This window comes from Zootoca vivipara, chromosome 6, assembly GCF_963506605.1.
Source record: "Zootoca vivipara chromosome 6, rZooViv1.1, whole genome shotgun sequence".
In the NCBI taxonomy this organism is placed as follows: domain Eukaryota; kingdom Metazoa; phylum Chordata; class Lepidosauria; order Squamata; family Lacertidae; genus Zootoca; species Zootoca vivipara.
The window spans coordinates 60,050,930-60,068,196 of record NC_083281.1 but is presented as its reverse complement, the minus strand read 5'-3'; the positions used below and the strand labels follow the sequence as shown (position 1 = coordinate 60,068,196).

At 41.8% G+C, this 17,267-nt stretch overlaps 1 protein-coding gene across 6 annotated transcripts in view; it reads left to right on the top strand.

Moving 5' to 3' along the window:
- The window catches only part of ANKRD11 (ankyrin repeat domain containing 11), a 224,623-nt gene that overhangs the window by 155,196 nt on the left and 52,160 nt on the right, over positions 1–17,267 (top strand). For all 6 annotated transcript variants that reach the window (XM_060276042.1, XM_035116920.2, XM_035116923.2 and 3 more), the window contains one exon: positions 6,998–7,136. In XM_060276042.1, coding sequence (XP_060132025.1) covers positions 6,998–7,136 — 139 coding nt within the window. The remainder of the gene's footprint in view (positions 1–6,997; positions 7,137–17,267) is intronic.

Here is a 17,267-nt window from a genome sequence, read left to right as displayed (position 1 = left end):
CTGTCACCATCTGCAGTGATCAAGGAGCCCAAGAAAGTAAAATCTCTCACTGCCTCCATTTCTTCCCCTTCTATTTGCCAGGAGGTGATGGGACCAGTGGTCATGATCTTGGTTTTTTTGCTGTTGAGCTTCAGACCATATTTTGCGCTCTCCTCTTTCACTCTCATTAAAAGGTTCTTGAATTCCTGCTCACTTTCTGCCATCAAGGTTGTGTCATCTGCATACCTGAGGTTGTTGATATTTCTTCCGGCAATCTTAATTCCGGCTTGGGATTCATCTAGTCCAGCCTTTCGCATGATGAATTCTGCATATAAGTTAAATAAGCAGGGAGACAATATACAACCTTGTCGTACGCCTTTCCCAATTTTGAACCAATCAGTTGTTCCATATCCAGTTCTAACTGTAGCTTCTTGTCCCACATAAAGATTCCTCAGGAGACAGATGAGGTGATCAGGCACTCCCATTTCTTTAGTTTGCTGTGGTCGACACAGTCAAAGGCTTTTGCATAGTCAATGAAGCAGAAGTAGATGTTTTTCTGGAACTCTCTAGCTTTCTCCATAATCCAGCACATGTTTGCTATTTGGTCTCTGGTTCCTCTGCCCCTTCGAAATCCAGCTTGCACTTCTGGGAGTTCTCTGTCCACATACTGCCTAAGCCTGCCTTGTAGAATTTTAAGCATAACCTTGCTAGCGTGTGAAATGAGGGCAATTGTGCGGTAGTTGGAGCATTCTTTGGCACTGCCCTTCTTTGGAATTGGGATGTAGACTGATCTTCTCCAATCCTCTAGCCATTGCTGAGTTTTCCAAACTTGCTGGCATATTGGGTGTAGCACCTTAACAGCTAAATATGATTATTATTTTCATTTAATTCTGTGTATTGCATCTTTAATGTACAGTACATGACACTTTAAAGAGTGTCATTGAAAAAGTCAGTGTGCTGAGGAGTTTGTAGTTGTAAGGTTCATTAGAGAGGAAGATGCCATGGATGAGGAGCATGGCAAAGGCACAGGTAGTGGGGGCCTTCAAGCTATGCTCACTTCTCAGGTAGGGCAGCTTGATTGTATGGTTGCTATGCAATCTTTGGGCACCAAGAATTTGCAGAATATAAATGTTGACATAATCTGGCTATCCTGTATGGAAACTCAACTCATATATTTCCACAGTCTCATGTAGTCCCAACCACAGTGTTGCAAGGATATATGAATCAGCCTTTAGCGCAGGCACCCCCAAACTGCGGCCCTCCAGATGTTTTGGCCTACAACTCCCATGATCCCTAGCTAAGAGGACCAGTGGTCAGGGATGATAGGAATTGTAGTCCAAAACATCTGGAGGGCCGAAGTTTGGGGATGCCTGCTTTAGAGTGTGGGGCTGCATGTGAGAGCTATTCCCTACACACATCCAGCACAGTGAAGCTTATGAACACACATCTGTAGAGCATGTGTTAACCGGTGTCATGAGCCTATAATCTGATGTACTTATTCCAACCACAGAAGAAACATTACATTCTAAAGGATGTTTCCACTTCAGAGTGTTGTTATAAAGGAGGTGCAAATGCTGCTGTGAATTGTTTTGGCTTACAATTTTGTCTTCCATGAGGCAAAGCTAAGTCTAAAGTGCTCCAGACTGCTCGCTTCTACTGTTTTGGAATTTAGTTGTGCTCACGGAAAGTGAACACAGGCTGTGCAGCTGGAAAAGCAGAGGGACTTATCCCTTTTCCCCTCTGTTTGGGCTGGCAGCAGTTATTTGCAAAGGGTGGTGGCAGCATTTCGATCAATTGGCTTGTTTTGGGGAGATAGGGTTGGCGGAAAGCCCTCCCTTGGCTAAGGAAACCTTACTACAATACCTGTCCTCCTTGAATCTGTTTAATCCTTTTCAATAGCCTTTTGAACTTTCAGCTACCATCACTTCTTGTAATAGCAAAATTCCATACATTGTACATTGTTTGTGGGGAGTTGCACAGGAATCTTCTTCTGAGTGGTTTACAGAGTATGCAAGGGGACTTGGAGCCAATCACTGCAGAAGTCTATCCCAGGGATAGCCAACAGATGCTCTCCAGATGTTGTTGGGCTCCATCTTCCATCATCCCAGCCTGCATGGCCTGTGGTCAGAAATGGTGGGAGTTGTTTTCCATGAACACCATATTGGTTGCCCTTAGTCTATCTTGTTCAGTAATCATGTGAACTAGTTTGTCTTGTTGGTTGAGACTTAGGCAAGTAGTTCCTCACTCACCCTTGTCCACACAATTTGCCTCTTGCAGCCTGTGTTTCACACTGCATAATTAAGTACAAACACCCTTCTATTTTATTTTGAAAATGTGCACCCCACCTTTCTTTTACAAAAAACCCTCAAAGTGGTGAACATTATGTTTGAAATATAAATAGAACAGTTACAAAACATGGTATTGCAGTAGCAGCAGCCAGCAAAATTTCTGCATTAGCAACAATGCAAAATAACAAAACTCAATCAGCAGGTGCCACCATAATCAATGGCCGTTTTTCGCCTGGCAACACAGTATTGACAGTGTATGAGGCCAGGTGTGCCTTTTGAGTGGCCTGGGGGTGAGGGCATTTCTAAGTGATAGTGCTGTGACTTGTGTAGCTGCTCACTGTGGGTCAGACATGGAGTAGGACATCTGATATGGCTCAAAGCATATAGAAGGGAACTAATGTCGGGGGACAATAAAGTACTGGATAGAAGTGAACAAAATGTACTCTATGCAAGACAGGACTAATATCTGGTGGAACAGTACGTCTATGGATAGGTGTACAACCAGCCTTGAATGAAATCATACTCCCTCCTTGAAGATGCAGGTTCACAGCCTGGGGTGCTTCTTGACCTAGCACTACTCTTGAATGCCCATGTGGTATCAGTATCTTTTACCTGTCACATTAGTTTGTTTTATTGTATTGCATGATGAAAAGTTTCATAAAATTTATTAAGGGGGCAGACATAAGGTCACATGCAATGAATCTTAAGTTCCTAGCATATGGATTTACCGGTACAGTGGTACCTCGGGTTAAACCTGAAACTGTTCTTAACCTGAGGTACCACTTCAGCTAATGGGGCCTCCCGCTGCTGCCGTGCAATTTCTGTTCTCACCCTGAAGCAAAGTTCTTAACCCGAGGTACTATTTCTGGGTTAGTGGAGTCTGTAACCCGAGGTACCACTGTACTTTCCATGGCATCTTTTTGAAGTAAGCATTATTAAAGTTGCTTTGGCAAGTTTATAATTGTTTCTTAAAATTATGAGCAAAAAAGGGAAGCAGGATAATAAAGCCAATTTTGATTTCAGAAGGGATCTTCTAGGGTTCTCTTCATGAGAGACAGAGAGCAGGAATTTTCACCCACTGAAATTTATTCTTAAATAGCAAACAATGCTGGAATTATAATTTTTGGCATGTATACACAAGCACAATTGACCCCTTGTTACTGCTGTTTTGAGATTCTCTGCATAAAGCTTTCTACATAAGTGTTTATTGTTTAGGAAATCCCAGTTTCAAGGGTTTAACTGGGACTCTGCCTTTCATCATGGAATGCGCATACATGCTTATGTACTTCAGTAAGCGCTCTGCATCCTCTCTCCATATTCTAGAAGTAAGAGTTGTAGCAACTTATGTTCCCAGGACTGTATGTACTATGAACATGATATTATTATTCCCTGTGATTAAAATGGGATTTCTGATTGTATTTGAAGAGGTACAGGTACATTTTTTGGGGAAAAGTGATTGATTCAATTAACTCAAGGTTCTTCTTCAAGAACCTGCACTGTGGGAAAATACCTTTACAATGTTGCTAGTTTCCATTGTCAGGATGGGCCGGGGAGACAAAAACACCCATGAGTTCGATAGTGGGAAAGATTAACTGTATTGTTACCACACTGTATTTTTCAGCAGGACTGAAGAAAGAAGTTGCCCTTATTAACACCCTAAGGCTTTTATTGATCAGAAAAAGGCAATTTGTGTGTGTGTGTGTGTGTGTGTGTGTGTGTGTGAAGACTGGAGTCTCACTGCAGAGTTTGCCAGTCAAGTTTCTGGCCCATTTGTTGCTGGGAGATTAGAAATGTGGGTAGGAGCTGAGAACTGTGTACGTGGATTAGGCAGGGCTTCAGTGCCCTACATAGTTCTGTACCCTTATCCCTTGGCTATTCATTTCCATAGTTTGCAACCAATCTTGTTCCTTTCTAACCTAAATGAATTAAAAACTTAGAGGCAGAATAAACTACAAATATGAAAATATGTGCAGTACACTGATGTACATCACTATTCCAGTCAGACCCTTGAAGATAGTATCCTCCATCTCTCCCACGAATGGTTCACAGGCTAGAGAATGCTTTTCAAAAAGAATGTTCATAAACAGAAATTATAGTTTTTATTTTGGCTCTTGGCAAATGTGTTCTAACACCCTAAAATTTCAACAATGAGAGAATTTCTTTTAATAAGGGCACTTCTCTTTTTATTATATTAATAGCATGTCCCCCTTTCTGAATGTCGCTTAATTCTTGACTGCCCACAAAAGCAAAGTTGGACTTTTGTTACATGAAAGCAGTTTAAGAAACTGAAGCTGATCATACTGCATAAGATTCCTGATTTACAGTCATACCTCATGTTACGTCCGCTGAGGGATACGTTATGGACGCGCCGAACCCGGAAGTCCCGGAACGGGTTACTTCCGGGTTCGATGCATGCACAGAAGCACTAAATCGCGCTTTGCGCATGCGCAGAAGTGCTGAATTGCATCATGTGCAGATGCGGCGCTTCAGGATGCTGCTTTTTCATGTTGCGAAGGGGCCTCTGGAACGGATCCAGTTCGCAACCAGAGGTACCACTGTATTAGTTTGGAACCCATTTGGCAAATACTTTATGACAGAAATGTACTTTTTGGTGCTGGTGACTCTGAGGAAGTGGGGAGTAAATAGAACAGACCAGTGGAGGAAAAAATATTTTTAAAAATCCCCATCCAGGGTCCATGCCAGAGAATAACCAAGAAAGAGGAAGGAGTAATGTGTATTCACTGGTCTTATGACTTTGAGTCACCTTCCACAATCTTATGAGTGATGCAGTCAGCATTGCTGTGTTGTGTCTCTCTCCCCCATCCCAGTAGATTGAATAAATTGTTGATACCATTACCCATGTTTACATAAAAGCAAAATTAAAGTGCATTCCTTTTGATCTGGTACATTCTTGAAGTAAAACAGAGTCCCAGACATGCATACACAAGTTTTTTGCGATATTTGTGCAGGTAAACAAATGGGCCCATGGCCTGTGCAAAACACACCTCAGAAACATCCTAGAGTTGAAGCTTTGGTGCTGGCACTCATATCTCCTCTCCTGAATGATAGACATTTTGCCTCTAGTGCTAGAACAAGTGACTTCCTTCTCAGTTCTACCGGTAGTCTGACTGCTACAAGAGCAGCATTGCAGAGAACTTTCATTTATTTAAAAAGTGAAAGTTCTCAAGTACATGCCAGGCTTAATAAAATAATTTATATTTTAAGCTGCCAAATGCAAATTCAAGAACAATAACTGAGTTGGGTTGATGTGAATGTGAAGCTCCTGGCAAAGTCTTCTTTTAGAGATGTAACCACTTCAGTTTTTATATGTAGGTTTCTTACAAGTGCTCTGGCCCATCCAATTGTGTTTGATGTGAAAAGCATATGCATCAGAAATGAGGGTAGCCATCATATGGAATGCAACTTTGAAAAAAGACTCCTTTTAAATAAACAGATATAAGGCCTTGGTAGGTTCTTGATAGCTATTTGAATCATTGGTCTTTCACCTCTTGTTCATAGCATTCTTAAAACTTCTGAGTTTATAAGACATGCAATGGTACATGGTGGAGTAGGTCATTTAGCAGTCATTTTGAAGCATTTCATTCTGAGGGAGAGGGATCTGTGGTACCAAGAGCTTCCGAAGTCTCATGTGTGTATGTGTGAGATGTTTTCCATAAAAGGCTTCAAGCCTCAGTCATCTGGCTGTTTAAGATTATAGTAGATGCTTCTAACAGATTTGGATTTTAGAAAATGTATCCTCCCTTTATGGGGATTTCTAAAAAGCTGCCTCCCCACCCAGATGTAAAACCAGAAACAGGTTTGAGAGTTGCCATTGTTATTTAATGGGATTCCACAGTGACAGTGAAGAGTGAAACACTCACTGAAGTGGGATGTTCATAGGAGATTGTTGCCATCTTTTCCTTCTGGTGGGAGAACTGACCATTCTTCTCCCCCCTCCTTCTCCCCCTATCCCTTCCTGCATACAGCGGGGACAAGATTACAAGCTGATGTAGACTGAACATATGCTTTAAGTACATTTTTTTTCTGGTAGGAAGGGTGATCCTATAAATGGCTGGGAAGCTTTACAGCAGGCTGGTCAGCTGCCAGAATATTCTAATAGTTTGAGCTCACAATGTTATGTGCCACAGGGAAAATCTCTGCCATTTTGGAAGAAGGAATCTCACTTTTTAAATCATAGGATGTATTTCCTCCCTATAAACTCCAAATACATTTTCAGGAGAAGAAAAGAGCCAGTAAATATTTTTATTTTATTAAAACAACAACCCTAAGCAATGGAGATGTAAATAGTGTTGTCGACTGTAGGCAATGGCACAGACAATATTCAGTGGTGCCTGCACCACTCATGTTCAGAATCACAGTGATTCCTATTGCTGCCAGGGTGAGTACAGCCAAGCTGATTCCCACTCCCCATGCGTACATTGGATGTAGCACACTTGCCACCTAATCAGGTATTTCAAGACCATTCTACAAGGCTAAAATGTTGCAGGGGTATCCTTTCAATCAATAGTCTGGTCAATCCTTTGGTGGTGGAAAGTCCTGCAGCTGCCATTTTGGCTTCTGGGAATGTGCAGTCGTGTGTTTCTTTATGGACAAACAGGTTTGGTAAGGTCTGTTGAATATCCTCTGGCACTATAAATTTGCTTAGCAAAAACAGCCTTGCTGATTGCAAATATTAGATTCTTATGAAGATCTCTTATTTTCCCTTCTAGGATAAAGATAAAGTTTCTCTAACCAAGACTCCAAAATTGGACCGGAGTGATGGCGGCAAGGAGGTGAAAGAGAGAGCTACAAAACGGAAGCTGCCTTTCACTGTTGGAACAAATGGAGATCAAAAAGATTCGGATACAGGTAAGGGACTGTTTTACAGCTGATTTTTATAAGCCTTTCTGAGAGCCTCTTAGGCTAATGATCAGGGTATAAGCACTTGAAATAACTTCGTATTTGCACAATGTGACCTCCTGTGTGGAATAGTGCAGGAGGATCAGCCTTCCTCAATCTTGTGTCCTCCAGATGTTTTTGCCTACAAGTGTCATAACCTCCTGCCTGGATATTCATGCTAGCTGGGGCTGATGGGAACTGTAGTCCAAATATCTGGGAGGCATTAGGTTGGAGAAGGAATGTCAGTCCTCTGGGTGCCTCCATTGTAAGTGAGGTGAGGAGCAGTTGGGGACAGGAGCTTCTTGGTGGTGACACCCTATTTCTGGAATTATTGCTGCAAGTGGCTTGCTTGGCTCCTATTTTGCTTTCTTTTGGCGCTAGGCAACTATTTCCTTAGTTTCCCAGACTTTAACTGTTAAAATGTGTTTATTTTGTTGCTTAGTTTTTATCTGATGTTCTGTGCTTATTGATTTTTAAAATTCAGTTACGTAGTTTTTATTGTATGAGTTATCCCGAGATTATATTGAAGGACAGCATATAAATTTTACAAAGAAAATAATGTCAGCCTTACTGGATAGATAGAAGCTTTTGACTTCATGGGTTCCAATTACCTTTTTAATTAACTTATTAAGAAAGCTGTTCTGAATGACATGGTAGCATGTTCTTTTGACATATTGCATACGGTGTCTTTCTTTCTCCTCAACAAGCTGCATCTCTGTTCACTCTGTTCAACTTACATTGTTTGTGGCCTGGACAGACACACTGACTGTCCTAAATAGTATGCTTTAGGAAGTTTAATGTTTCATAGTAGTTGGATTTACTAAACTTTTGAGCCCTTGCTATGCAAAGTTCTGAATTCGCAACATCAGTTTACACTTTCCTCTCTCTGTGTCATGTCTTACTGTTTAAAGTTATGTTGGTATAAATTGTAAAGAGGGTCCTGTTGGAAAGAGGAACCTAAATTTGTAGTTTACCAATGGACTTCCACTACCAAGAAGCAGCCATTTGCTTAACATTTGCACACCATATGCAAGTACCTAATCTGTGCTAGGGATATCAATATGGTGGTAGTTGAACATTGGATACAGTTGAAAATGTGGTAATTGTTTGTTTTGTAGGCAGTGGCTGGCAGTTTACAGGAGGAGGGAGTGGTGCCAGTATTGTGTGTTTTGATAAATTTGTAGTTATCACACACTTGAAGGTCTTTGCTCTTGGCATTGTTGAAATGCACTAAGATGTGCTGGTTCTTGCCAGAGGAATGGGGCAATTTACAGTGTTTTCTTCTTCTTTTGGTCTATGCTAGCTTTCTCCAGCCTGCTGTCCTCCAGATGTTTTGGACTACAGCTCGCATAATCCTTCACCCCCTTAGCTGCACGCGTTCACTTTCTTGATCCATGGGCATATCTGGCAACTGGATCTGGGAAGCCACCTTCAGTTTTATGTACTCAGCATCCTCCAGAGTAACTCATGCCAGTCAAATTGTAATATTGTGGAAAATAATGCTAAGCTCTTCCATCCTCTTGTACAATAATTTGAGTGCATGTTCTGCAGTCTTGCTCTAGGCTGAGCTTAGGGCAATGAGGGTGCTAGGTTGGCATTCAATGCCCCTGCCAAAAAATGAAGAAAAGCTCCATTTGTTAGTCAGTCCAAACATATTGGTTCAAATAGAGTTCCAGAAACCACCCCCCTTTATTTAATACCATGTTAATGTCCAATTTTTTCCTGCTTTTTGCTTGGTTTCTGGTGTTGGAGCAAAGCAATATTTCTGAGAGCTGCCAATTTATAACTTTTAGGGATTTTTTTTTGGGGGGGGGAGGAATTAAGTTGCACTTGTCTCTATTCTCCCCCATCTCCCATCTCAATGAATTTGTGCTGTGTTACCAAAAGAATGCAGCAGTAAAGTACATCTGTCACCTTTTGCTTCTTACAATGAGTGTGCTGCATAAATAGTGGGCAATACAGGAAGGCTGTTGTCAGATGTATTTTTACTGTTACCTGCACTAAGAAGCCAAAGCTGCCCCCATTATGCTGAGTGCAGTTGTCAACGTGGCTAGATGTGTCTCACAGATGACTAATCATTCCTATGATGCAACCTTCCCCAAGCTGGTGCCTTCTGGAAGGTTTGGGTGGGTGGGAGTTGTACCAGCTTGGTGAAAGCTACCATAGTGCATCCTTGTTTGTGAAGATGCTGCCTCTGTGATTCAATGTCTCCAAGGACTTCTTTTCTCCCCAAGTGTAAAATTTGCTTCTAAATATATATAAAGTGGGAATTAGGAAGTCTCACTTGATGCTAGATTTTCTCTGTCCCTAAAAATCACAGTAGAAATTGGTAGAGCTCTTAGTATAGCAGCAGGTATACAGGGAATTAGAGGTGCCTTTAGCTGTAAGCCACTATGTTGGGCCTGCCAGTCCTCAGAATGTAAGGTTGCCACCTTCAGGGTGACAAGTTTCCCAAATGTCATGATTAGTAGGAGGAAGAGCACCAACCCCATCCTGCTTTCCCTATCAGTACAGTGTAGGGGCCTTATGCCAACATTGTGTTAAGCTGCTTGTGGGGCCCCTCATTTTTATGAGATTTTTGCTGTGTAAGCTTGCAGGGTTGTGTGTGTTAAGGCAAGTGAGCAGTGGTCCACAATTTATGTCGTGTCTAGGTAGCCAAGCCAAAAATTATGTTTGCCAGGACGTTGTGCCCCTCCTCTGGTCTCTGACCTTATGAGGTCAGAAACAACCCCTAGCTTCATGTCTGGACCTGAGAAGAGGGATAGTGATCATACCTGCAGTTGCTTCATGCTTCTACAGCCCAATATAACTGCTGCAATGTTCACTACTCCCCTGTTTCCTGCTCCAGCTCCAGATGTGGAACTGTGGGAGGGAGAGCAGGAGATAGATTTTGTTCCTAGCTGTCAGGGTCCTCTTAGTGTTGACACCCAAAATACTGAGCTGTCCTCTCCAACTTAGAACTGGAGTGAGGTGTTGGGTTTCCCCCATTGTTGCACTGTGCTTCTTTGTACAGTGTAACTGCAGGGAATATTTCAGACCTTTTGAAGCTAGACAGGAAGACTGGAGTTCTTTGATCACAAACAGGGGCTGATGGAACACTCAACACAGCAAGCAGACCCTTAAAGATGCAGACAAAATTAGGTCCCATTTTTTAAAAATTGCCCCAATCCACCACTCACATCAGAGAAGGGAACGAATGCTACAACATCTCCTTCACCCCCGCCCCCCAACTTATACTAAGTCAGTAAAGCCCCTTAGATTCCATAACCTTGAGAACAAATCATGACAAATCAAACTTGTGAAATAAATGGACATATGAGAGTGAAGTGCTTGTTTGCCATCTGAATTGATTAAGCCTTTGTCTCCATGGCTGCTAATCCTGGGATAGCAATCCTTTTTGTTGTTGTTGTTGTTGTTGTTGTTGTTGTTGTTGTTGTTGTTGTTGTTGTTGTTTATTTGATCATTACACAAGAAAACCTTTAATAAATACTAATAAAAACCCCAAAGTGAATTCAGCACTTGATTTGTTTACAAAGAGAGAATTGGCTTTGATGTCATTTGAAAAAGGAGGGAATACCTCGGGATTAGAAGAACTCTGGGTGGAGATTCCTCTTGAAGCAACTCTATATGGCTGTTGCTTCTGGTGTATGAATAACGCATGGTTACACTTATGGTCCAAAAGTGGGCTATGTGTTCTGTCCTTTGTTTCCCTGATGTGACAGATTACACATGGTTCCTTCTTTCTTGTTTATCTTACTCCCGTGTCCACTCATGTGATAAACTACAGCAGCCTCCAGAGCTCTTTCCTCCACTCCTAGTGGTAAGATGCTGTTAGGAGGCATCCATTCACTGGAAATGTTTTTGAAGTCACTCCAACATCTCAGCTTGAGCTGAAAACATATAGGGCACACAGGAAGGCTGTTGTGTGAGAAATAAGCAGGAGGCAGTGGAAGACAGGAGTGCCTGGTGTGCTCTGGTCCATGGGGTCACGAAGAGTCGGACACGACTAACGACTAAACAACAACAACATTATTGAGCTGCATTATTTACATCTCAGTGTGGTGATTTAAAAGCACATTCTCAGAATTCTAAACAAAGGCATTTCCTCCATTTATTGTGACATGTAGAAGATGGCCTGCACACAGTGTTCAGGCTCATGTTACACTATCATTTCTTATCACTTGTAGGACAAATACCATACTTCTCCAACCCATTCAAATAGTCAGGTTTATAGAATCAGAGTTGGAAGGTACCTTGCAGGTCATGAAGCCCTACTGGTGGGAATAGCACACTGCAGCATCCCTGATGTCTGCTTAAAAATCTCTAAACTAAGGTGAGTCTGCCACATTCAAAGTCAGTTGAAGCTTCAGATCTTTGTGCTGTAAGCAAAGCACAAATGTTGGTGATGTGTTTGTTTTAAAAGGCAGACCAGTCTTATACAGAATGGTAGAGGTGGCATGTTTTTATTGGTTCACAGAATTCCTGAGATGGTTTCCTGCCTTGTTCTATATAAAAAAGTGTAATCTCTTTGGGATACCTGATACAACACTCTCTGTTTTGAGGGAACAGCCCATAGTCTACCTGATATTTCCCTCTCCTGATATTTCCCGTCTCACATTTTGTTCCTCTCATCCCCCCCCCCAATGCCACACCCAGCAGCCTCCAAAGTGTGCTAGAAACATTGGCCGTTCCCCATTTGGGGCAACTGCATTCTGCATATAATTATGTATGATGCAGCCAAGACAGAATGGAACAAGAAAGCAGAGGCCAAGAACATATTTTAGAAATCCTTTCTCACTAATGCGGCCCCAGGCAGCTCTTTGGTACTGTGTTGAGACATGGGCTTGGAGCTCTTCCAAATCTAAGCTCAGCACTCTTCAGATCTCTAAATCTGGTGATGGGGTGTCTCAGCAGCAGAAGAGAGCAGCCATAGTATGGGCTTTGAAATGACCTGAGTGATGGTAAAGCTGCTGCAGTTGGTCAGCAGGGGAAGCTTCCAAAAATTCTGTCTTTGCTCTTGTTGGGTGTAATCTCCTGCCTGATTTTTTTGTGAGCTGCTGGCTATGTCATAGATCTGACTGAAGGTGCCAAAATCCCCCTCCTAGAGCTGTATGCCTTCTTCCTTTTTGTACAGTATATCTGTATTGTGTCATGTAGTCCGCCTGCTTCTACAGTTTCAACACATGCTATTTAGTGGTTGGCATGCTATTTCAGTTAGGCCACACTGAATGCTTTTAACGTATGCTCTGAATGCCCTTGAGTCCTCTGTTTCTGGTGGTTGGAAGATCTATGGCTTTCAGAAACTTGACTGGGTTGCAGGGCATAGAGCATGGATGGAGAACCAGTGGCTTCTAGGTGTTTTCAGACTCAACTCACATTAGCCTCAGCCAGCATGGCCAGTGGTAAGGGATGATAGGAGTTGTGGTTCAGCAACATTTGGCGGTCCACAGGTTACTCACCCCTGGCATAGAGAGAGGCCTGTTTAATATTGAAGCCTTCAGGAAATTGGCCAGTTTGAAGCTGAGGAACAGAGCAGCTTCTCAAAGCCACACACAGGCTACCATAGTCCTTTTTGCTCCTTTTAAATGAGAATAATATGGCTGCTGCTGTTACAGAGGAGAGAAAGTGTGTGCTAGACTTTGTGACAAGAAAGCCTTTTCTCTTTATGGAGGTCCTGATGGTGGTAGTGGGCAAATGTCAAGTGATTATAGGAGATTGTTGATTTCTCTATTAAATATTTATATCAAATATTGATATGCCACCAAGCCCTCCCAAGGTAGCTTACATAAAACTATTAAAATAAGCAGTTTCCTTTAAAATATAAAGAATTGTTTATTTTTTCAAAAATCCAGTTATAAAGCTAAAAACAGCAGCACTTTAAAACATTATGCATCCTGCTTGCAGCACTCATAATAAAAATAACGAAACAAGCATTTACAAATTCTTATTTCCAGATTGCTCCAAGGTAAGCTATTGTGATCTGATGTCTAGGCTTTTAGGAATATTTTTTTTTTAAAATTGTCCAGTAGCATCTTAAGGTAAAGGTAAAGGGACCCCTGACCATTAGGTCCAGTCGTGACTGACTCTGCGGTTGCGACGCTCATCTCGTTTTATTGGCCGAGGGAGCTGGCGTACAGCTTACAGGTCATGTGGCCAGCATGACAAAGCCATTTCTGGCGAACCAGAGCAGTGCACAGAAATGGCGTTTACTTTCCCGCTGTAGCGGTACCTATTTGTCTACTTGCACTTTGACGTGCTTTCAAACTGCTAGGTTGGCAGGAGCTGGGACCAAGCAACGGGAGCTCACCCCGTTGCAGGGATTCGAACCGCCGACCTTCTGATCAGCAAGCCCTAGGCTCTGTGGTTTAACCCACAGTGCCACCTGCGTCCCTAGAGATAGTTGGTCTACTTGAATCTAGACTTTTAGGATTTAGTCTTGTATTGAGAATGCAAAATGGGTTGCAATATTTAACAATTAAATCTTTGCAACAATACTGTGAATACTGTCATTCTTTCTGTTAAATGACTTGTCTTAGCTACTAGGTAAAATGACTTGTCTTAGCTACTAGGATGCTCCATATTTGAACTTTCGTTTAAAACTAGGGTCCAAGTTCAACATTCCTGCCTTTGGCTGCTATTTAGTAATTTTATTTTGAGGGGAAAATGAAGTTTAATGCCACTTCTCCCTGGGTAAAGGAAATCCATAATACTAGAAAAATAAATAAAAGATTCTGTATTTCCTTTATCTGTCACCAAAACGTCTTAGTGAACTCTTCCAAATATTGAATCATTCCAACATCTCTCCTAAGATGCAAGTGAACAGCATGTTATGGGCAGTCTTTGGGTCAGTCGAGCTTGGCTATCTTTGGAGTGGAATGCAGCAGTTGTTTACCAGCACAGTGCAAGATTTCACTGTTGGTTACTGTAGGAAGGGAGAATCCAATGCTCATTCGAAACTGGGGGTGTGGGGAAATCTTCAGAAGGCAATTTAAACCCAGTGTGTGGTAATGGGAAAACTGCTGCCCTTAGAGCCATCTGTGGAAGATTGATCATTAACCTGCCTTTTTGCCTGTCATTCTAGCAGCTGCAGATTCTGCCTTGTCATTAAGCTGCTGTGTTTTAAGCTGCTTGGGTGCTTTTATGCACACACATGCGCATGAGTGCAGACACACCCACCCACCCCTCATCTTGTTTTGACTTTAATCCTGTATTCTGCAGTTCCTTGTTAAGGTAGAGGAGGGAGTAGATGATGCATGACTCATGATGTTTGTCAGAGGTGCATGGTCCTTGCAGTGTGATAGCAATGCTGATACAGGTACTGTGAATGTAAGAGATTGTGTTGCTGGCCATGGTCATCTTCCTGACTGCTGTAGCAGTGCATTCAAGTTGTGAGTCACACTTCAGTCCAAGTCCGGAGTCCTCTTTAGCACCAGAGCAAGAGAGATTACCGTAAACAAGTACAGGTGGAAATAATGGAATTTCTCCAAAACAAATACAGTAATAAAAGGTCCCCAAAACAGCGCACTGCCCGGCTTCTCATCTGGGCAGCTACTATGACTAAGACTTAGTTTAGGTGGAAATAGCCAACCTGTGTCTGGGCTGTGCCACTTCAGGCAGCAGGGGTGTGTGCACATGACAGTATGATACTTCATACAATCAATCAAAATCAATCAATCAATCAATGCATTCATGCACATAAGAAAACTATCAAGTCAAAGAGAATGACAAGCTTGAACATTCTTCCTGATACACCTGCAATCTAAAGTGGTACAGCCCAGCCACATATACATATATATACATACATATATACATACACACACCCCTCATGAGGACTAGACATAAATTTTGGTTACCTCCCAGCACTGGACATGTTCGTAAAAATTGGAGTTTGGGATTGCACTTTACCCAGTACATACATGTGATTAGGAAATTTGCGTAGGACACTTAGACTCTTGACTCCAAGTGATGAGAAAAATGTTTTCTGCTTCTTCAAATACAGGCCTTTCATGCTGCAATAGGATGTACGTTAAGTTTCCTCTGAAGTAAAGAACCATAAAACACACTAGTGGTCTCTGAAAGCAATTCCTGTATCTACACTTGTCTGGCTTACCCCAGTCCACTTCTGTTCAGGCTCAGGAACAACTTTTCACATACACAATCACAGTAATCCTTAAAACAACCTGAATGACCAGTATTATTATTATTATCATCTTCATATTGCACATGGGAGACTGAAAGGAAGTGCTTTGTCTAAAGCTAAGGGTTCTGAACAGTGCCTGAACTGAGATGCACTGATGTGATCATGAGATACTGGGTTAGGAGACCACAATGAAGCACTAGAACTTACTGCAATGTGTTGCAGGCTTTCATATAGACTTCTTCACATCATGAGAGCCAGAAAAACGTGTGTTGCTACTTTCATGAATACACATATGCACATAGTGTGTCAGATTCCAGGACTAGGAACCATTTTTAAATTACTTTAGAGTCAGCGTCGCTGTTGTTGTTGTTGTTTGTTTGTTTGTTTGTTTGTTAATATTGCAAAAGTGACACAAAGTGACTTACAATGCAATAATAAAAACCTAAAACCAATTATAGCAAACATACAAATTAAAAGCAAAAGATCCCCACATCTATGATACGACCAAAAAGACACGTCTTATAGAATCTGTTCACTAAAAGAAGCCACAAGTATTTGAAATCCTTCAAATTAAGGGCAAAAAGCCCAGCTAAAAAGGAAAGTTTTTGCTTGGTGCCTAAAAAATTGATACAGATGGTGCCACCTGAGCCTTCTGGGGAGACAGTTCCACAAGTGGAAAGCCACCATCGAAAGGCCCATTCTCATGTTGCCACCCTCCAGATCTCCCATGGAAGGGGGCACATGGAGAAAGGGCCTCAGATGACAGTTGCAAGGTCCATATTGGTTCGTAGTCAGCTGTTGAATATTTTCCCTAATAAATTCCATGGAAAACTCTGAACAAAATCAACTTTGGCTACAGTGTTATATTTACAATACGCCGTTTCTGGCATCAGCAGCTGCTCTTGTTGAAGTGATGCTACATCTTCATGGCCCTGCGAAGCACCTGATACACTAAGCAGTGATGGGCAACCTTTTGAGCTTGGTGTGTCAAAATTCGCCAAAAAACTGAGCATAACTCGGGTGGTGTGTCACTTCGAGAAAAAACACCATAATTTCACGATATTTATAGTTTAAATAACAAAAATGTATAATTGTAATATATAACTGTATTTAACTGTATTTAACCAAAAACTAATTATTTAACTTATTTAAAAAAAATTTTTTTTTTGAAAATATTCTAAAAGGGGAAAAAATAAGGCAAAACCCAGAGGTCTTTCTCAGTGGGACTCTGGGCTCAGGCCTTCCTCCATTGGGTCTGCCGCTGGGGAGGTGGGCTCGGGTTGGGCCTGTGCCTGCTCTTCAGCCCACCTCTCCACTCACTCCCACTCCTTGAGAGGAAGTTTAAAATGCATTGGGGTTGACCCCCTCTTCCCCTTGCGGTTTTTTTGTGTGTGTGTGTGCCCACTGCGGTCTCCTGCTTCAGTCTCCCAGATTTTTAACAGCTTCCTGGCTTTGTTCCACCCAGCCTTCTACTGCAGTATTTTAATTATTATTATTATTATTTTTTAAAGAAAAGGGGGGGAAGGGGGAGGGAAAAGGCTCCTCTTTCAAAAACAGTCAGACAAGCAGGTTTCAATTTAAAGGCAGGCCAACCAGCAGTCAAACAACAGTGACAAAAGTGGGAGTGGGGGGTGAGAAGTGGGGTAGGTGAGGATGATAAGGTGGAGATGAGTAAAGGGGGGATTTGGTGTATAAAATGAAGGGGGAGTCTATGTATTAAAAGTGGGAGATGGGGGTGATAATAGTGATGTTGATATTGGGGGGTATGGGTTTTTTTAAAATGAAGTTAAAAAGTAAGTAAGTAATAATAATAATAATAACAATAAAGGTAACAAAAAATGTGGGAAGAAAAATTTTAAATGGTAAAAAGTATAGCTAAAGGGGAGAAAAAAAGATATGGAGAGGGTGGGGAAATAAAGTGGTAATAATACTAAAATATTGCTTTAAAAATATTGGTTAAA